The 22,125-nt window shown below is 32.6% G+C and overlaps 1 protein-coding gene across 4 annotated transcripts in view; it reads right to left on the bottom strand.

The window, feature by feature from the left end:
- CASC4 (cancer susceptibility 4) overlaps nucleotides 1-22,125 on the bottom strand; it is an 81,473-nt gene that overhangs the window by 40,872 nt on the left and 18,476 nt on the right. For 2 of the 4 annotated variants that reach the window (XM_031952219.1, XM_031952221.1), the window contains exons 3-6: nucleotides 14,773-14,875; nucleotides 10,385-10,475; nucleotides 7,231-7,375; nucleotides 6,534-6,614 (exon numbers count right to left, since the gene is read on the bottom strand). In XM_031952219.1, the coding sequence (XP_031808079.1) occupies nucleotides 6,534-6,614; nucleotides 7,231-7,375; nucleotides 10,385-10,475; nucleotides 14,773-14,875 (420 nt within the window). The remainder of the gene's footprint in view (nucleotides 1-6,533; nucleotides 6,615-7,230; nucleotides 7,376-10,384; nucleotides 10,476-14,772; nucleotides 14,876-22,125) is intronic. The other 2 variants (XM_031952220.1, XM_031952222.1) reach the window with 1 other exon arrangement.

Here is a 22,125-nt window from a genome sequence, read left to right as displayed (position 1 = left end):
ATTTACAACCAATAAGAGATAGAAAAATTTATGAGATGTAAAATGGATAATTTTTATTATATTGAATTTTAAAGTTTTTGTACAAGCAAAACCAATGTAACCAAGATTAGAAAGAAAGCAGAAGCTCTTTTTGTAGTGGCAAGGAATTGAAAATTTGGTGGATGCCCATTAATTGGGAAATGACTAAATAAATTATGGTATAAGAATGTAATGGAATGCTATTGTTCCATAAGAAATGATGAGCAGGCTGATTTCAGAAAAGGCTAGAAAGACTTACATGAACCAATTCTGAGTGAAATAAGCAGAACTAGGAGAACACTGTATATAGTAATAACAAAATTATGTGATGATCAACTATGACAGACTTAGCTCTTCTCAGCAATGCAGTGATCCAAGGCAATTCCAAAAGACTTCGGATAGAAAATGCCATCCGCATCCAGAAGAGAAATATGGAGACTGAATGTGGATCAAAGCATAGTATTTTCACCTTTTTTTGGTTACTTGGTTGGTTGCTTTTTCTTTCTAATGGTTTTTCCCCTTTTGGTCTGATTTTTCTTGCACAACATATGTAATAATATAATATGTAAATATTTTAAAAAGAATTATACATGTTTAACTTATATCAGATTGCTTGCTGTCTTGGGAGGAGAGAGGTAAGGGAAAGAAGGAAGAAAAATTTGGAACACAAAATCTTACAAAAATGAATGTTCAAAACCAAAAAAAGGAAGGAAAGCAGAAATCTAGGGGAAAATTTTATAGCAAGTATCTCTGATAAAGGTCTCATTTCTCAATATATAGATAACTGATTAAATATATAAGAATACAAGTCATTTTCCATTTGATAAATGGTCAAAGGATATGAATAGGCATTTTTCAGACAAAGAAATAAAAGCTATTTGTAGCCATATGAAAAAATACTCTAAATCATTATTTTTCAGAGAAATCAAATTAAAATAACTCTGAAATACCATCTCACACTTATCAGATTAATATGAGAGAAAAGGAAAATGATAAACATTGGAGGAGATGTGGGAAAACTGAGACACATTAGTGTCCACTATTGGTAGGGTTATGAACTGGTACAAGTATTCTGAAAAGCAGTTTGTAACTCTGCTTAAAGGACAATGAAATTATGCATATTACTATGTCTGTATCCCAAAGAGTTTTAAAAAAGGAAGGAGGGGGGGAAAAGACCTATTTGTAAAAAATATTTATAGTAGCTCTTTTCATAGTAGCAAAGAATTGGAAATTGAGGGGATGCTCATCAATTGGGGAATGGGTGAACAATGGGAATGATTGTAATGGAATATCACTGTGCTCTAAGAAATGATGAGTAGGCTGATTTCAGAAAAATCTGGAAAGACATATTAAACTGATGCTAAATAAAGGAGGACACTCTACACAAAAACAGCAATACTGTATGATGATCAACTATGAATGATTTAGCTATTCTTACTAATATAATGATTCAAAACAAATCCAAAGGACTCATGATGAAAAATGCTATCAATTTTTAAAATACACTTTTAAATGTAAAAATGAATATTTGAAAATAAAAAACCTTATAAAAAAAATAAGTAAAGAGGGCTTCTAGGCCAGCCATCTTTTTATTTTACACTTGATGCATTTCTTTGGATTGGATTCCATCATTTTCAAATTTTTATTTTCAATATTCCTCTCCTTTATGAAATTTTCATTTATTGCCTACACTAATTTCTTCCTTCCTTGAAGTTTTATACTGTTTTAAATAACACTTTCTTTGATATTTAATAATATATCCACAGCCATATATTCAAATGTTATTCTTTCATGGTACATGTTCTATTTTCCTAGTGACAGTAAATGTTTTTTGGTTTTGTTTTGTTTTGTTTTTTTCATAGTAAGATATATACTTTTCATAAGTCAAGATAATTTTTTTTTGCTGAGGCAATTGGGATTAAGTGACCTGCCCAGGGTCACACAGCTAGGAAGTATTAAGTGTCTAAGGCCAGATTTGAACTGAGGTTTCTCCTGACTTCTGGGCTGGTGCTCTATCCACTGTACCATCTAACTGCCCCTAAAAGTAAACTTCTTGAAGACCTGAACCATGTCTTGTTTTTCTTTTGTAACCCCACAGTGTCAAAAACAGTCATTAGCACATAATAGGCTTTCAACAAAAACTCATCAAATGAAACTGAAAAACTATTCAGCTGCTCAGTTAAAGAGTCAGAAACAACTTCATAGCATTATATGGATGAATTAAGATCCAGTTTTGTGGCACACAGTATGAATTTTGAGTAAGTGATGAAAAAGATATGAAAATACCTTGGAAAGGTAGGCACTAGCATTGATGATTATGTCCAGCCACGCCTCAGCTTTGAATCACTCCTACCATTTGTTGCCTTTACTTCTATACTTATATTACTGAATGAATCAAGAGAGAAAAATATACAACCATTCTGATTATCTCCAAGACCAATTTGTTGCACAACCTCAACTTCAATTCTACTATTCCTTCCTTAACAACTCACTATCATAATGCTCTTCCAAATCTTTTTTCATCTATCTTGAAACTTCCATTGCTCTCTGAAGATGGACATCATCTTTCATCAAAAGTCCTTCTGAATTGTCTTGGATCACTGTATTGCTGAAAAGGAGCTAAGTCTATCATAGTTAATCCCCAAATAATGTTGCTATTACTGTGTACAATGTCCTCCTAGTTCTGCTCACTTCACTCAGCATCAATTCAGATTAAGTCTTTCCAAGTTTTTCTGAAATTTGTCTGCTCATTATTTCTTATAGCATAACCGTATTCCATTATATCTAATGATTTCTTAGTTTCCAAATCCAATGGTCTTTTTCCATCTTCATTTGCTTTAACCTCTCTACAATCTTTGACATTCTTGACCACTCTCTCCTCCAGGTTTTCCAGGATACCCTCTACTGGTTATTTTCCTACCTATTTGGCTATTCTTTCTCAGTCTCCTTTGCTAGATAATCAGGGATTACATCCTTCAATCATAGGCGTCTTACAGGGCTCTTTTGGCCCCTGTTTTCCCTCTGTAATACTTCATTTAGGGATCTTGATAGTTCCTATGGATTTAATTACCATCTCTAAGCTGATGATTCTCAAATCTACCTATCTTGATCCTACTGACTTCCAATATGACATCACCAACTGCCTTTCAGGCTTCTCAAATTGGATTCCAACAGACCTCTTAAATCCAATTTAATTCATCTGTCTCCCTAAACTTTCCACCCTCCCTGCTGCTACAGAGGCTAATATCATGCCCACTTCTCTCAATCCTGGTCCCTCATGCTTGCAATCTAGGAGTCATTCTGGGTTCCTCATTATCTCTAATCCACCCTCATCCTGATATCCAATCTGTTGTCAAGTCCTATTGAGTCACCTTTGCAACATTTTTCTAATATGCTCCCTTCTCTCCTCTAGTGCTGCCCTCATCACCTCACCTACTTGCTTGGTGGGTCTGTATGCTTCAAATCTCTCCCCATTCCAATTCATCCTCTATTCATCTGCTTCTGTGATTTTCCTAAAGCACAGGGCAATCATGCTACCCTACCCTTCACCACTCAACAAACTCAAGAGGCTTCCTATTCCCTCCAGCATTTCTTTACTGGCTGGTGATCTTACTGGTACCAAACCTGAAAAGCAAAACAGTAGGGGAGATAAAAAGGATGAATGGAGAGAAAGAAGCAGGAAGAAAGAGGTAGGGAGAACACAGAAGAAAACAGTGAGCAATCAAAATGGCAGCAGAGATTAGAAGCAGAAATAAAGTTGGCAAAAAGCAGACCTATAATCATATAAGCTAAGGAACAAGAGAAATAGAATAAGAGAAGAAAATACCTTTAACAAACTGCTGGGGGGAAATATTTTTACACCAATTATCAATGAAAAAAAGTCTTGTTAAAAAAAAAAAGTCTTTTAACCAAGACATACAGAAAATTTACACAAAGATGCAAGACCCAGAGTCATTTCCCAATTGTGAAGTTATAATGGATTTGAACAAACAGAATTAAAAAGAAAAACTATAAAGTATCAATGATTAAAACAAAGTATAAATCAAAGAAGAAAAATGCAAATTAATATAGTTCTGAGATTTTACCTTAAATCCAGAAAATGAACAAATATGGCAAAAAGCAGAAACAGTCAATACTGGAAGCGTTGTGAGAAGATGGAGCAGTGAAATGATCCAATAATTCTGGAAAGCAATCTGGAATTATGCAAGAAAAGTGACTAAACTGTTAATTGAGTGATTACACTCTTAAGTACATGTCCTGAGGAGAACAAAAGCCAAAAAGGGTTCTATTATATACCAAGAAATTTCTAATAGCATTTGTATGGTAGCAAGAAAATGGAAATGGTGAAAGTCCATTAACAAAGAATGGTTGAACAAAATGTGGTACATGAATATAATGAAATATTATGAAATAAGAAATGCTAAATGTGAGAGATTTGGATAAACAAGGGAAGATATATGTATAATCTACTACAAAGTAGAACCAGGAAAACAATATACATAGTGACTACAACAAAGTAAATGAAAAGAAAACCAAAAGGAAGACAAACTCTACTTAACTAAAAACTAAAATCAGTTTTGAAGAAAATATAACTGCCTCCCTGGTACAATCAATGAAGGGGTCAAAGTGCTATCTATAATGTCAAAATGGTCACTGTATCAGTTGTTTTTGCTTAACTATTTTTAGTTGTTACAAAAGAGAATTAAGTTTGATGGGAATATGTATCTCCATGTACATTTACAGAAACAAACATGAAATAAACATAAAAGGCATCGACAAAATTTACTTTAAAATAAATATCCTTTCAAAGCAGTTAGTTTTTGCAGTACAAATAAAGAGTAATTGAAATTACCTTTTAAAACCCCATAAAATACAAATAAAATGTAATATGTATAAAAGTCCCAGCTATGAAGGGGTTAGAGTGTCTTCAAAAGAATGCAATATATACCAGAATATAGGGGGAGCTCAAATGGTTTGACATGGTAAAAAAAAAAAAAAAATGCAAATTATAGTTTTCAAATACCCAGGTAAAATGATTGAACAAGGGATACACAAAAACTAAGACTTCTAACTCAAAAAGTATAAAGTAAAAGCCAATAAATACTTAGTTGGCTGGAAAACTAATGATAAAGGAAAATAATACTCTTAAAAGGGTCTCACATAATTGTGATTACATTAATGCAGGAGTTCCTATCTTTTTTGTGTGTCACAGACCCCCTCTGTCAGTTTGGTAAAAATGATGTATTCCTTTTAAGAATCAAGAGATCAAGGAAAATTCCAGGGAGGAGGTGGCATTTGCACCAAGTCTCCAAGGGCATTCTATGAAGAAGGGAAATCATATACAGTAGCCCAGATGTGGGAAAGCACTAGAATTATTCAGGCAATAGTGATTAGTTCATTTCATCAGCAGCAAAGATTAAATAAAAAAAGGAAAGGTTGTAACCAGACATTAAAGAGCTCTGAATACCAACTAAGACTCTAGATTTCAACTTGGTAAAGCAATAGATATCTATTCAGAGTTTTTTAGGGTGATGTGAGCAAACTTTAAGAAAGTAAATCTGGTAATTAAGCATTGGATATGATTACATTAAAGAGAGACTGCGGACAAGGAAACCAGTTAGGCTAAAATAAGAAGTAATAAAGGTTTGAACTGGATTAGTGACAAAATGAGAATCCTGGCTTTATTACTATGTTATAGCATAATACAGTAATTGTTCATAAATTACATCCCTGAAGCATCAAGAAAAAGTTAATTTATAATCTGTATTCTTTTTACTAAGGCAAAAAATACACATTAGATTATTAAAATCTAATATTAAAAATATTAAATCACAGTACAAGAGAAAAGTTCAGGAACTTAAAGAAATAATCCTCAGTTATCTGGGAAGTTTAATATTCAGACCATATTTCCAGACTATACTGGATAATTATTCTTAATGTATTATTATCATTAATAAAATGAAAAAAAGTATTCTCTTTTTACAGAAACAGACATATTCTAGCCAAACTAAACTACATATCCTTACTATTCTCTTACCTCTTCTCTAAAACCAAATCTGTATCTTAAAATATATACTGCATCAATCAACCAAACATTAATTAAAAACCTACAGTATGATATATATGTGTCTTTGATTGTGTTGTCCTGTATACTAGAACATACTCCCTTCCCAACTCCTTCAAACTCCCACCTAAAAGTTAATGCAATTTGTCACAGTACTGGGACAAGACCTCTATTTTATACTTAGTCATATTTTATCTTATATTAGTCACCTGTGTTTATATTTTATTCTTTCTCCTAGATTATAAGCTCCTTGAGAACAGAGCTTACCTCTTACTTTGAATTTATCCTCCACACAAAGCTTAGTATTTTTTTGTAGCATGTACTTAATATATGAACAGTATTTATGCTATCTTAAATTTTTGACTCTTTATAAATTGTCACTAAATAAAAAAGCAGAATCACCATGAAAAACTTTAATCTTTTAAGAACACGTCTAGTCATTCTTACTTACAGGTAGGAAGATCATCAGCTTTTGCAAGGTCATTCTCTTCTATTCCAGGCATGCCTGCATCACCAGCTCGTTTAATTTGTTCTGCCCAAGAAATGACAAAAACATATTTCTTTATTTTTCCAAAGTAAACTGAAAACATATGAGGGGAAAGTAACCTTCTTCATCTAATGAACAATTTCATCTGCTTCCTGATGCTCTCTTTCAATGACTTGGTATTCTGGATCATTACTCCCTGAAACAATAAAAGTTCTAAATCCTGAATCCATTTACTTTTTCCAGCTGTTTATCAAAGGAATAATTATTTACAATTTGAGGGGAGAGGAAGGATACAATTTTGACACAATACTGAAAACTTTACAGGTTTGGAGGCATAGTGGACAGAATACAGCCATGAAGTCAGAGCTATGTGGATCCAAATTCTACTGCAACATAAACTACTTCACTACTGGTAACACATATGTGTATATGTGTCTGTGGGTAAGTATATTTGTGTTTATATGACTATATATACCCACAAATACATATGTGTGGATATGTATATATATTTATAGAGACATGCATATATATATATATATATACATATATATATATATACATATTTTTGAAACTGATATTTAAAACTAAATTTATGAATTTGAATGGAAGATTTACAAATGGGAAGAGAAAAAAAACATACCATTAATATATTTTTAAATACCTTTCCCAAGTGAAATATGATTGGTTGAGGGTTTCTCATTCTTATTTGCAGCATTCTCAACTTCATCTGGAATATTTTTGGGTGCTTCCTGATCTTTTGTATCCAATTCAATTACATTATTCTGCTGAGTCTTTAGGGCTTCCTGCTGTTGAAAAATATAGATTTGGTAATAGGAAATATTTTTCAATTCAAATTATGACTTACTTGTTTACTTCTTATATGTCCAGAAACAATTAACTTTTTCTATATACGTCAACTTTTGAACCCTATATATAAGAAAGTATTACATGAGATATATCATTATACATTGAATGGGACAGGGAATCAGAAAAGCTATGTTCAAATCCTGGCTTTGACATTGGTATAATCAGAGACAAATCTTACAGGACTACTTAGTCTGTTTCCGCATCTGTATGTGTTGGGCATGTGGATGAGGGATGTAGACAGAAATAATATTTAAACTACCTTCTGCTCAGGGTTATGAGGAAAATGTTCTATACACTTTAAAACACTATGTAAATGTAAATTATTGTTATTGTTTAGTAATAGAATAGTATAGTAATAGAAAGTCACAAAAGAATAACACAGGTACTTTTAAAGCCTCCAGTTAAAAAAGTGGCAAAAATGTTAGATTCACTTAATTATCCAATTAAATATGACATGGAAAAATATATTTACTTATATAGCTATTTTTGTAAAAACAATTTTTTAATGTATATCCCATTACTAGAACCAAAAAGTAATGGGAAGAGAAACATTCTCTCATACTGTTAATAAAAGCTTAAACAATGAGAAAAAATGTTTACCTGCCATTACTATCTATTTCACCACCCTGTTATATTTTGACAAAAGCATCTATTATTTCCTAGCAAATTCTAACCTTAGATATATGTATATATATATGGAGAGAGAGGTACATGTACACACACACACACACACATACACACAATATACACATTGGGTATCTCAAAAATCTTATCGCAGTTGTAATTTCTTTTTTAGCTTTAAGAGAAAAAGGCAACTTTGTTACTTTGTGATTTCCTATTACAATGCAATTTAAAATTGCACTAAGATTTTGGGGACACCCTATGTATATGTATTTTCTTTCCTTATCTATAGATATTAGTATCTGAATATAGTGTATGTTACGATATAAAACATTTTCAGACAGAATGTTTAGCCTGGATTATAACCTGTTATACTTTTCATAATGGAATTATAAATTCTTTGAAAAGCTTTCTTTTTCTTTCATCATCTATACTCAAATAGATTTGAACATACAGAGCAATCAGAATTTATTAATAATTTTCTTAACAGGAGATAAAATTATGTTTACTCCAATAAAAAAAGCCATCTTCTATGTTGAACAAACAGAACAAAATTATTCAAAATCCTTTTGCCTACTAGAGGATGATTTTTATAACAGCAGAATTTCAGATGATACTATGTCGCCCTAAAGAGCAGCTTGATAAATTCTGTAGTTCATTTCCACAAGATAAATTTATTATAGGTAGGAATCAATTTTAATATACACATATATATTATAAAGTCTAATTCTATATAATAAGATCATTTCTAGGTTCCAGTTTTCTACTCTTAACAATTTATTCAATCCTTTCCTAATAAAGATATATAATAAAGATAAATTCTATTTAATTTTTTTTTCTATTCAAAAAAATCAAAAGCAATATGCCTGTTCCTAACAATCAGTATCAACAAAGATCTTCCCCAAATCAAGAACAATTCTGATGCCTCACTGTGGCATGGTCAGGTTTCTGGGCTATGTTAACAAAATACAATCTCTTAGAGGTTACACCAAAGTGGAAAAGGTTAAAGTGGGGTACCATACTACCTAGCTTAAGGAAGGTTTATCAACAGACTGGCTATAGGAAGATGAAGTTTTTAGTCATAGTAACTCTTCAAATTTGTCAACCAAGGTAACAGGAGAAATGTAATCTATTTACACAGGTGGAAGAAATACTCACCCTGATAAAATCACAGATTAGTTATTAATAAAAAGCCTCATCCCCATAGAATTAATGCTGAATTTTTTGGCTAGAAATTTGTGAAATTTCTATTAAGGCAAGGAAAGCATTGGATCTATTGTGATGGAATAAGATCATACACTGATGGAAATCAAAGGGGTTTTTGAAAAATAACTATCAAAGTATATGCTGTTCTTCAGGTAAAGTATTTTTGTATGATACTGGGGTCAGAATATATAATATTAAATTTTCTCCATAAAATTTAATTATTTCTCTACCCCTATAAATTGTACTGATAACTGAAGAGGGGATGGAAAGGAAAGAGATTTTGTTTATTTCTAAGCATCCTTTCCTGGGGAATCAGAAAATGCTAGTAAGAAGACTGGTGAATCTTTATAATAAATCTTTAAAATAAAAAGAATAGACTAGATGACCTCTAAGATTACTTCCATATTTAAAATTTTATGATTCTAATTTCCCATCATGAGTTTAGATTATCCTCTGATTAGACTATCTTGACAAAGATTCAATGTCAAGGTAGTTTTAATATGATAAATTGCCTATTCCCTGCAAAAATCTCCAAATCTAAAGTGAACAACTATGCAACAAAATATCCTAGTACCTATAATTTTGCTGTATCTAGCTAATAGAGAGCCAATCCATCATTCAAACAATAAGCAACTTAACATTTATTAAGCCTTTATTATATGCAAGACACTGATTTAAAACACTAGGATACCTCAATGAACAAGTGAGGAAGAGGCAGGGAAGCTTTTCAAATGCCTGATTCTTAACCCTAACCTTACTACCCTCTCTTCCAAATTAACCAAAACTGCTTCTAGTAATTTTTACTTAATTCTAAAATAATATATCTGATGATTATTATATATTGAATCATTCTTCAAATTTAAAAGAAGGCTTATATTCAGTAGGCTATTATTCAACATATAATCGGGCAAATATATTAAAGAAAAATATTTTTAAAAAACTTATAAGGAAAATTAAGCTAATAGTGAAGTAAAATTTTAAAACTGTAGACAATTGTAGCCATGTAAATATTCAATCTACCTGTCAATTTAAAGTGTCACTATAAAATTGATGTTTGAATTTCCCAAGTTTTAAACAGAATAATATATTTCAATAAGAGAAAATACTTAGAAATGATTTACCTTTTGTTCTTGCAAAAACTGATCTGCTAACTTTTTAATATTTTCTTCATGCTGTGCTCTTAGTTCCTTGATCTGTTGCCCACACTGAAAACTAAAATGGAAACAATCATTCTTTCTTGTTACACTGACTTCCTCTCCAAGTTGCCTAGAAGTGGGCACACATTTGAAAAGGTGTGTATGGTTCAGCATGGCAATAGAAATTCAGAAAGCTAGTAGTCAGTAAGAAAAGTATCAGTTAACAAGTGACCAATAAAGCATACTTCAGAAGGAGTAAAGTGTTCCACATCTACTATTATTTTTGTATTGCACACATTTTCTACAACTAGCCTCATTAGCAAGATAGAAAATGATGGCAGCAAGAAATAAAATTACTACCACCATGAACCAGGAAAGGACGAGAATCACTAGCAGAGATTTAATAAGGATTTTCAGGAGGAATTTGTTTAAGAATTAGTACATGCATTCATTTTTAGCAGGCCTGGTAATCTGGAAAAGAAAATTTAAAAGTTCAAATTTAAACAGAGGAATGAAAAGAGAAAAAAAAAAAAAAAAAAAAAGGAAAAAAGAATGACCAGGGGAGAGATAATATGAAAGAAAAATAAAATTATTTTTACAGTGGTCTAATATCTATCTAATGAGAGAATTCTTGCCTTTTTAGACTTAAGCCTAAGCTGAATAGGTGTATTTGTAGGTATATTTAGGAGCAACAAGTAATGAGGCAGAAAGAGTATAATGAGATAGTTTTATTCTGCTTTTCTCTGTTTTCTTCTTCTTTTATGACCTTACAGGTTAGTTCTACTTACTAGCTTCCCTTTCCAAAAGCCAGTTTTCTTTTTTTGTCTTTGCCTTTGATCCTCCACAAACTCCTATTCCAGTGCGCTTATCTTGGCACAAGGATGACCCTAGCTCACCAAGGATTTGCCAGTAGAATTAAAATAATAGTAGGTTCCATAAACAATGTAATATAATGATAGCACTTTACTTCTTTCTGAGGACCAGCCCATCTAAATCCCATCTTTATCCCCTGTGAGATGTTAATTAATAATGAATTCTTAGGCTATGATAACCTACAAGATAAAGAAAAACACAAAATAGCCTGTGTGGCACTCTTCTTTTGAAATGATAGTGACAACGTAGCAAAAAGTGGGACAGAGAATTCAATTGTCCAAATTTAACTTATTATAAAATGCAAGATCTTTGCCTAGTGACTAACATGAATATGTTACAGGGACAAATGAAATATACAATTCTTGATATTCTTACTAAATATAAAACTAATACTAATCAATCAACCAATTTGTTAAATACACTTATTAAACACCTACTATATGCTAAAGACTATGCTAGTTGCTGGGAATAAAAATGAAGCAGTTCCCACTTTCAAGAAACTTAAAACCAGGAGATAAAAGGAATTATAGCAAAATGAAAAAAATGGCTCTCCTAGCAAAGATGAGTTTGTAAAGTGAATTTTATCTTATATTCAAGGGCAACAGGAATAATCATTTTATGGGACATTTGATTAACTTATATTACAATATTCATAATGAGCATTTGCAAAAAAAAAAAAGATTATATAGATTATTGCAACTTATACACCAACATCTGTTTCAGAGGATGAAATAAAGAAATTTTCTATAAACTCAATAAAAATTTCCAAATTTAATCAACATATACTGTAATACAAAAGTGTATATTGAGGAAGACAGTGAAAAATGTATTGAAAAGATGGTTCATGAGTAAATAAGGGAAATTCAAGAGTAAATAAGGAAATCTAAAGACTCATACTCTACACAAAAGTTCCATGCCTTTATGTCATTAATACATTTTTCAAAGTCAGGAGTTGCTGAACAAGGGAAATGACAAATAATACCATAAAGACAGAAGTTAATTAAATTCTGATAGATAGGAAGTGACTGGTTACTGAAGTGGATGGCACTTCTGAACCAGCTATGTATAGTCAGACAGTGAACTTGATAAAGTAAAGATTAAAAAATCAGTGCCTAATTAGAAGAATAAATGTGACAAGACATAGTATCTAAATGATACAACTCCTACCTAATCTATTTAAATAAATTATGAGCACAAGAAAAACCAGATGGACATCACACAGGCTATCATGTTTAATTGTTACAAATCGACTCTCCCAAAAGGAGCTCAGAGAGTCTAAAACAAGCCTCAGACAGCACAAAATCCACCTCCTTGCAATTAGAATAAGATGACAGCCAAGGGCAACCTAGTTCATTGGTAATATCTTGTGAAGAATATAGTGAAAGATTATAAACAATATCATTCCATAAAACCACAAGAAGCAATGGAAGAAACAAAAGTTTGCAGAAAGCTTGGCATCTATGAATGAAACTGGAAAGAAGACAATACACAAAAATTGGAAAAATCATTCAAAACTTCTAAAATAAGTTCCTCCATGAATGACAAGAAAGTTATCATATTTGTGAAGTAACATTACAGTACTTTCTGGTGCACTAAAATAAAGAAACAGTTAAATGACTTTAGCTAGGTTTTTCTGAATTCACTTAATGCTTGAGCATTTCTCTTTGGTTATCTTCAATTCCTATCTTGTTTACATATAGTTGTTTGCATGTTATCTCTTTCAAGTTTTATGAAGTCCTTGAGAAAAGTCTTTTGCCTTTCTTTGTATCTTCTAGGATTTAGAATATTGTCTAGCACATAGAAAATACTTTTAAAAATGCTTACTAACTAAACAAAGATGAAAAGAATAGCTAGATTAGACTACAAGAATAGTTAGATTAGATTAGATTAAGATTAGACCACAAGAGGTCTATGCTAGAGGTAACACAAATCTGAGTTGTAGAAGAATCAATAATCAAGCTCTCTGATGGAGAGAAGGATATTAAACACTTGGGGGGAAAAAATCACAGAATTTATTATCTTTACAGAAAGGAGACTGATAAAATATCAATAACTGCCTTCCATTTATGACTACATTCTCTTTTTTACAAAATTATTATAAAATTAATTCATACAAAAGCAGAAGGCATCCTGGAACAAAGGTATGAAAAGGGACTAGTCCTTTATAAATGACCTTATATAATAGGCCACACCTTTATAGTCACACCAATGACTGAAAGGTGTAGAAAATATAAGATCCTACTAGAAAGGCTCTCTTTCAAATAGGTGTTTTTCATCCATATATCAAAATCACACAAGATTTCCTGAAAGTTGTAACAGCAAAAATATCTTTGTCCAATAACACTATTGTTATTAATATCAAGAAAGATTTAAGACAAATATGTTTTCCCAAAGGCATATATTACTGTCATGGAAGCAGTCCAGAGGACAATATAAGTGAAAATGAGGTCCTCCATACACTTCTATTTGAAGATGGCACTGTACTAATTGCATCAAGCCCTGGAATAGAAATAGTTTTCAAATGGCATTTATACTCATTAAAAAGAGATTAATCTATCCACAGAGGAAAAACTAAGTGAAAAATAAAAGATTTCTGTTGTCCACACTATACTATGCAATAGGAGAAATAGTCTATAGATTATTTGTGTGTGTTGTATGTGTGTACAAATATTCACATAATATGAGTAGATCTGGAAAATTGTTCAGTGCTTTATGTTATAGCTTCAGCTTGTGAAATAATATTGTATCTGATGAATTAAAGTTGCAGGTCACTTAAAGGTAAATGGAAAAGTGCACAGAGAATATAAGTAGTCTGGAACGCAAAATTGGTGAAGATTTCTACAGAAGTGTAAAGGACATCATCAGAGAGAGAAATGTCTAAAGAAGAAGTAGTGTGGTTATGTAACGAGTATGAGGGATATAGGCTTCAATATCCTATAGGCTTCAATAGTAAGTATGTGATGTCACAAATTTGACACGAGGGCCCCTTTAACATGGAGTAAATCCCCTGTAAGAGATTTAAAGGAAGATATGAATGAAAGTCACTTAAGACTATTCTTGTAGATGAATTGATATGTAGTAATGAAAGATAAACACATCAAGGAGCTCCCTGATCTAAATGTAAATTTTTGTCAATTATTATTTGTTAGGCCTACTAATGGATTTTTCTGACTCATAAAGATGCATATGCTATGTTTTCTGAAGGATTTAGAATCTAAAGGAGCTTGTTAGAATAGAACTCTTGGGTTTACATAATATGTAATATGACAGACAGAACATAAATCCTATGTGCTCAGTAAGAGGGACTTCAGTGTTTTACAGTGTGCTAAAATGGAAATGTGTCAAATATGAATTCTAGAAGGACAAAGTCAATGAAAGGAGAGATCTGAAGGCAGAAATAGGTAGATAAGTAGCAGAAAGAAGAGAGTAGAAGCTAAAAAGAGAAGTGTATTTAGGTTTCTAAATTAAGAAATGTGGATAAATACTTCTGTCCTTCTTACCTTTCATACTCTAATCTCTTCCCAAAGTAAGTATTGTTCTTCTTGTAATCGTGAAGTTGATCCTCTTGTCGAAGGAATTCTTGACGAAGCTCAGCAAGTTGTTCTAAATCAAAAACAAATAAATATAAAATAAAATGGAAAGTTCACTCTTTCTGATCCTACAAAATTGTAGCAGGTTTTTAAAACAATAATGTTGCACATTTTCCATTAATCTGTGCATACTCTTACAGGCTATAAATGATATCATTAGAATGGTACACTGATTCTCATATATAAATGGATAATGAAATTTATTTTAAATTTTTGTAGCTTAACTGTATTAACTCATACTAAAAGTAATAAAGTCATACCTCATATAATGTAAATCAAAAATGTAAGTGAAAATATAGTACAAATAATTCCTCCTCCTTCACAAATTCAATAATCTGTGATTTCATCAGCAGCTAAATTGAATAGTAGAGAGATTATAAAACCAGGAGTTTGAAAGACTTGAGTTCAAATCCCATTACATATATTTACTAGTTGTATAATTCTGGACATGCCATTTGATACCTAAATTTCTTTCTTAAAAACCAAGCCTTAAACCAAAACCAATTTGATTTTGGCCACCTAGAGGTCTAAATTTCTTTCTTAACCAAGTCTTAAGCCAAAACCAATTTGATTTTGGCCACCTAGAGGTCCTTGGCCAAGTCTCATATGGTTATTGTTAGGTCTTGAATGACTCAGCTTGAATGTAAATATCAGTCATTTATGCTTTGGCCAAAAATCCTGAGGGTTTTCCCCTCCCAGATACATTCATTTATTTAGATAGATTTTTTTTTGAGGGGGGGCACAAAGTGAAAGAGGAGATTCTTTTCAATTGTTCCCTAGCTTAATCACAAAATGATACAATCTCAATCAAACTGAGACCTGTTAAAGACCTTGCTTTAAAGAGGCCAAGGTTTCCCATTTCATCAAGGGTCATCTCTAATCATCTTGATCTATATTTTACCACTGGATCCTTTTGTCAGGCAAAACAAATTTACGTATTGGTCAGGTCCAAAAATATACTTGTCTCATTCTGGATTCTAAATCTTCCACTTTTTTATCATGGGAAAGGCAGCACATTTTAGCATCAATACTCTGGAACTATGGTTGACCAATGCATTTGTCAAAATTCCTAATTCTTTCAGAGCTGTTTGTCTTTACCATATTGTTGTCACTGTATAAATTGTTTTCTTGGCTGTGTTCACTTTACTTTGCATCAGTTCATACAAATCTTCCTAGGTTTTCCTGAAAATGTGCCTGTTAGCATTTCTTGGAGCACAACAGTATTGTCACATTTATACACCTTAATTTGCTTAGTCATTCTCCAACTTAAAGCATACTCTCAAATTTCTATTCTTTACTATCACGCAAAAGAAGCTAGATGTGCTTAAAGTTCGTTTTACTTAGAATATTTTCTTTAATCTCCTCTCTACTCTTTCCTTTCTCTCCTACTTCCTAATTGAATGAAATGTATTTTTGTACCTTCAACTCCATGTTTGTATATATATTTTGTCCTCCTTTAGTCAGCTGAGTATCAACTATTCTTCCTTCCCACATCTCTCCTTTTTCATTGAATGTAGAAGTTTACTTGTACATCTTGAATATGTGAGATAAATTTCCCTAACTTTCCTTCCCCTCCCAGCGTATTCCCCTTTCCTTCTAATTCTATCCCTTTCTTAAGACCAATAAGATATAATAGAACCACTTCTAGGGCTTCTAATTGGACTCCTTTGACCCTGGATGATAAGGGTCAAAGAAGATACATTATCATTTCCTCATATTTGAATGTATTTAATATTTACTTATTTGATCTTTTTTTACTGTTCACTTGTGATTATCTTTTATGTTTATCTTAATTCATGTATTTGAACTTCAAAGTTTCTCTGTACCTCTGTCTGGCCTTTTTGTCAGCAATGCTTGGAAGTCTTCTATTTATTAAAGATCCATTTTTTTCCCCCCTCTATAGCATTATACTTAAATTTTTTGGGCAAGCTATTCATGGATGTAAGCCTACAACTTTTGCCCTCTGGAATATAATATTCTAAGGTCTTCTAAGCTAAATCAAATATGATCCTTACTGTGACTCCTTAGTACCTGAATTCTTTCTTTATTACTAATTATAGCATTTTTTCTTTGGTCTCAAAGCTCTGGATTTTGACATAATGTTCCTGGGATTCTTTTCATTTGGGATTTAATTTCATTTGGGATTCTTATGAGGAGATGATCAGTGGATTCTTTCTATTTCCACATTGCTTTTTGGTTCTAAAAGACCTGAGCAGTATTTTATTAAGATGTCTTGAAACATAATGTCTAGGGTTTTTTTGTTTTGTTTTGTTTTTGTTTTTAAGATCAAGCCTTTTAGATAGTCGGGTGGTCCTCAAATTTTTTTCTTGATAATTTTTTTCCAGGTCAGTTGTTTTGACTAAAAAATACCTAATAATTTCATCTATTTTCTTCAGTCTTTTGACTTTAATATTTTTTCTTGTCTTGTGGAGTCATTGACATATTTCATTTATTCTAACTTTTTTTCTTTTTAAAATACATTTTATCATTTATTTTTAACATTTGTTTTTAAACTTTTGAGTTCAAAATTTTTTACCTCCTTCCTGTCCATCCTTATTAATATTGAAATTAATTCAATATTATTTATATTGAAAGATATTTGATAGAAGATAGATTTAGACCATTATTTATATTGATACCACAATATAAATTTCAAATTAAGATGAAATTTAAATATGAAGTCACATTAAAAAAAGAAAATAGTTCATTGGAATCATGACTGGATTTCAAGTCAGAGAACCATTGAGAAGAGAAGAAATGTGCTATCAGTTATACATGTGAAATCATGTAAAATATATTTCAATATTAGCTATGTTGCAAAAAGGCAAGAAAAAATTTTAAAAATGAAAAAATATGCTTTAATCTATACTCACACTTCACCTCTAAAGGTAAATAGCATTTTTCATCAAAAGTCCTTGGAAATTATCTTTGATCATTGTATTGTTCAGAATAGCTAAGTCATTCATTCACAGTTGATCATTGTACAATATTGCTATTATATGAACAATGTTCTGAACAATGTTCTCCTAGTTCTTCTCACTTCATTTTATATCAGTTCATATATGCTTTCCCAAGTTGTTCTTAAACCATCTTCCGTCATTTCTTTGTTTGTTTTATTTTGCTTTTTTTTTGGCAAGGCAATCAGGGTTAAGTGACTTGGCCAGGGTCACAAAGCTAGTTAATTGTCAGATGTTTCAGGATGGATTTGGACTCAGGTCCTCCTGACTCTATGGCCAGTGCTCTATCCATTGCAATATCTAGCTGCCCTCTGCTTGTTATTTTTATGGCACAATAGTATTCCATCACAATCATACTACAGCTTCTTCAGCCATTTCCCAATCGATGGATATCCCCTCAATGTTCAATTCTTTGCCACTATAAAAAAGCAACTATAAATATTTTTGAACATACAGATACTTTCCCTTTTTTTAAAATCTCTGAGTTATAGACAGAATTGCTTATTCAAAAGGTATAGTTTTACAGCTTTTGAGGCATAGTTCCAAATAGTTCTTCAGCATGTTGGACAACTCCACCAACAGTATATTAGTTTCGCATTTTTTCCACATCACTACATCTGTCATTTTCCTTTTCTGTCATGTAAGTCAATCAATAAGTATGAGGTGGTATTTGAGTTATTTTATTTTGCACTTTTCTAATCCAAATGAAATTAGAACATTCCATTCTAATTTTCAAGGAACTTGTTACTTGAGTAAGATTCTGTACCTCTTGTGCCAGGCTGTTACTTCCCTTTGTAATTCTTTCTTCTATTTCCTTTTTTCCCTCCAATTTTTCCTGATACTCTCATTTGATAAAAATTTATTCTTAAAATTCCTTCTTCACTCCTTCCAAAAGTTCTAGTTGAATTTATGCAAAAACATTATTTTTCTCTAAGGCTTTACCTGTAGATATCTTGAGTGTCTTGTCACTGTAATAGTTTTTTATAGTGGCATCTTTTCATTTGCTCATTCTTCCAGCCTACATGGTGACATCAGACTTGATGTTAGAGCTAGGCTCTGTGTGCTTCTGGAAGGAAGTCTGAGCCAGTTCATTGTGTCATTCAACTGAGGGACAACTCAGGATGGGGACTTGCAATTTTTAGTACTCCCAAAATAGTCTGATACAGGGCAAAATCTGATTGCTATATTCCTGGACTCAATTTTACAAGTTTTTGACCCAGGTTTGAATCTGAACAACAAGAGATTGCTGTTAAACTCAGTCCCTATCAGCCAGCTGTGAAACCTTGCTTGTTCTGAGTGACATTACTATAATCTTCCCTTTGGTTTAGATTTCTGACCAGATTATTATTATGCTGTCACAATGGGTAGAATCTAGAATTGAGACACAACGTTCCACAACTCGGGTCTGAGTTGGTTCTGCTTGCTTCTGATTTTGATGTTCTCTTGGCACACTGCCAGGGCCTATGACCTATTGCTTTCCTGGAATATTACCTCTACATGTAGGTCCCTTTCTAAGTATGTCCAGATTTATGACTAGGACTTGGAAAGTGACTGACAAAGTGTAGAGTTGTCATTAGTTCCCATACTCTAAAAAGGGTTGGGGTGAGTCAGTATGGGTCTGGGAACTTGTCTTGCCCTGAAGTGTTGCGTACAGTGTGCTCCCAGTGAAATTCTTTCCTTAGTGTCTACAGACCTCTTTTTCTGTTTCCTTATAGTGACCCAAGTCAGGAAGACCTAGATTTTAGTTCTGCTTTGTACACATCCTGGCTATGATAAGTGAAAGTAAGAGGGGGATGAAGTTAAAACTACTCTACCTCTTTTTACCCTTAGTACCTTAATTGGGTAAGAACACATCTCAAATGACCAATAAATTAAAAGACCATGGACAAAGTAAAAAAAAAAAGCCTTGGTAAAAAAAATGAAGTCTCATGGAATACCATATTTTGCCAAAGCAAATTAAACTGAGATGAGAGAATTGTAAGCATGTGGCTTTCCAACACATCCTTGAGAAGGAGCTTCCTCAGAAAGGAAGAGGCCTTAGCTTGGCCAGATCTTTGCCCTTTCTCTTCTCCAACTCTGACTGAAGAAGGACTTTACCAGTTTTAAAGAGTTTGAAGCCATTTTCCTTACCAACTTCCAATTCTTCTGAAGGCAAAGTTTAGGGTGGGTGATTCTGTTGCTATCTTTTGGAGGAATGGGTGTTTTATTATTCTAAGACCTCAGAGACAGGCTGGGGACATACAAGCTTTCGGTATTCCCACCATGGTCTGATCCGGTATAGTCTGATTGTTGCCATCCCAGTCTTGGTTCTGCAATTTTATAACTTGGGTTTGAATTTGAGTAAAAGTAGACTGTTTCTGGACCTTCAGCTCCAATCAGGTAGCTGAAAAACTTTTCTAAATCAGAGTTGCAGAACTGTAGATTCTAATTTGGACTAGGATTCTTGCCCTGGTTATTCTTCTGCAGGCTGGGGTTTATTCTACAAATGAGACCCTACCCTGTGCCTGTGCTGTGTGCTATTTCTGCAAGCTTCTGAATTTCTTCCTTTCTTACGACACTATCCAGTATCTCTCCACTTAGAATACCAACCTTGCATAGATCACCTTATCATCTACTCTGGATCTGTGATCTGAAACTGGGCAGCAACAACAAAGCTGTTAATACATATTTATCTCCATCATAGTTCTCCAGTGTAGATTTGGGACTTACTTTTTAGCTAACGTACAATCAGTCTCTCAGTGCTAGGGTGCTCCCCTATACATGTGGTTTATTTCTGGCCCAACCCTATCCCCAGTGTCAGCAGATGTTCTTTTCTGTCTATCTCCTCAGGCTGAGCAGGGCTGGATAAGTGACTCACTGTAATTTTTTCTGGATTTCTCTATTAGGATTTGGTCTGGCATATTTTTTTAGATCTGTTTGGAGGAATTTTTGTGGAGGAGGTCTGGGATGTACTAATTCCTACCACTTCACTATCTTGGCTATATCTCAACTTAGTATTTTTTTAAATTTTGCTGGAAGCTCTGGACTTTTGACTATAATGTTCCCAGAAGTTTTCATTTTGAGGTTTCTCAGGACATGATCAAAAGATTCTTTTTATTTCTACATTGCCCTCTTGTTCTAAGCAACGTGAGCAGTTTTTCTTTAATGATTTCTTGAGATGTAGTGTATAGGTTCTTCTTTTGGTCATGGCTTTTGGATAGTTCCATGATTCTCAAATTACCTAGCTGATTTCTACTTCAGTTATTTTTGCTGTGAGATACCTTACATATTCATCTATTTTTCCCTTTCTTTTGACTACATCTGTAATTATTATAAATTAGTTTCCTTTTATAATTTATTACTGCTGGTTTTTATAAATATAAAGGCTACCAAGCCTTGTGGAACCTTCTGAGATTTGTGAAATGCTATTTGTGAAATAGTGAAGAGAGGGAAAAAGCACAGAATTTAGAGTATTACATCAGGGTTCAAATGCCAGCTCTACCTATTACTAACTATATGTCTAGGGATGAATTACTTTACCTCTTTGGAACAGTTTCCTCATGTTAAAAATGAGAGAGTTAAAACAGATGACCTGACCACTCCTAGTTCTGAATTTTTGAACCCGAGACCCAGTGCAGAAAGAAAAGGAGATAAAATTCAATTTCTGACTTCAAAGAGTACTCTTTATTCTGGAGGGATAGATATGTATATGGCTAGATAAAGTGAAGCAAACTACATTTTTAAATAAGATTCAGGCATCACTTAGGAGATGGCTCCCAATATAAACTATGCAGAAGAATGAGAAAATTCCAGACCTAGGATATGCCTTGTGCAAAAGCATGGAGACAGATGATGAATGTTGTAAAAAGAAAACATCCAGTTTGGCTTATTCAATGGTTGGCAAACTCTCTCTTTTTCTACTCCAAATCCCTTTCTAAGTAAAAGTTCCTTCCACTCTGCTGGTCAGAGAAAAAGAAAAAAAATCTTTGTACCAAATATTTCTGATGTAAGTTTTATGTTCAAGATATATAGAAAATGAACATAACAACAATAGCAAAAGACATTCCCCAATAGAAAAGTAGTAGAATGATTGAAAAACAAGTTCTCAAGAAATATACAAAAAGGATGCTCCAACTCACTAATAATGAGAGATTATATATAATAACCTAATAATGAGAGAAATTAATACAACTCTGAAGGTTTATAAAACTCAGAAAATTGGGGGGGGGGAAATTACAGAAGATGCAAAATGTCACTATGTCTTTCTGGAAAGAAAAGCATAGTAACACCCTATAATAGAGTTAAGAATTGGTCTAACAATTATGTA

This window comes from Sarcophilus harrisii, chromosome 2 (assembly GCF_902635505.1).
Source record: "Sarcophilus harrisii chromosome 2, mSarHar1.11, whole genome shotgun sequence".
NCBI lineage: Eukaryota > Metazoa > Chordata > Mammalia > Dasyuromorphia > Dasyuridae > Sarcophilus > Sarcophilus harrisii.
This window is presented reverse-complemented; position numbering and strand designations above follow the sequence as displayed.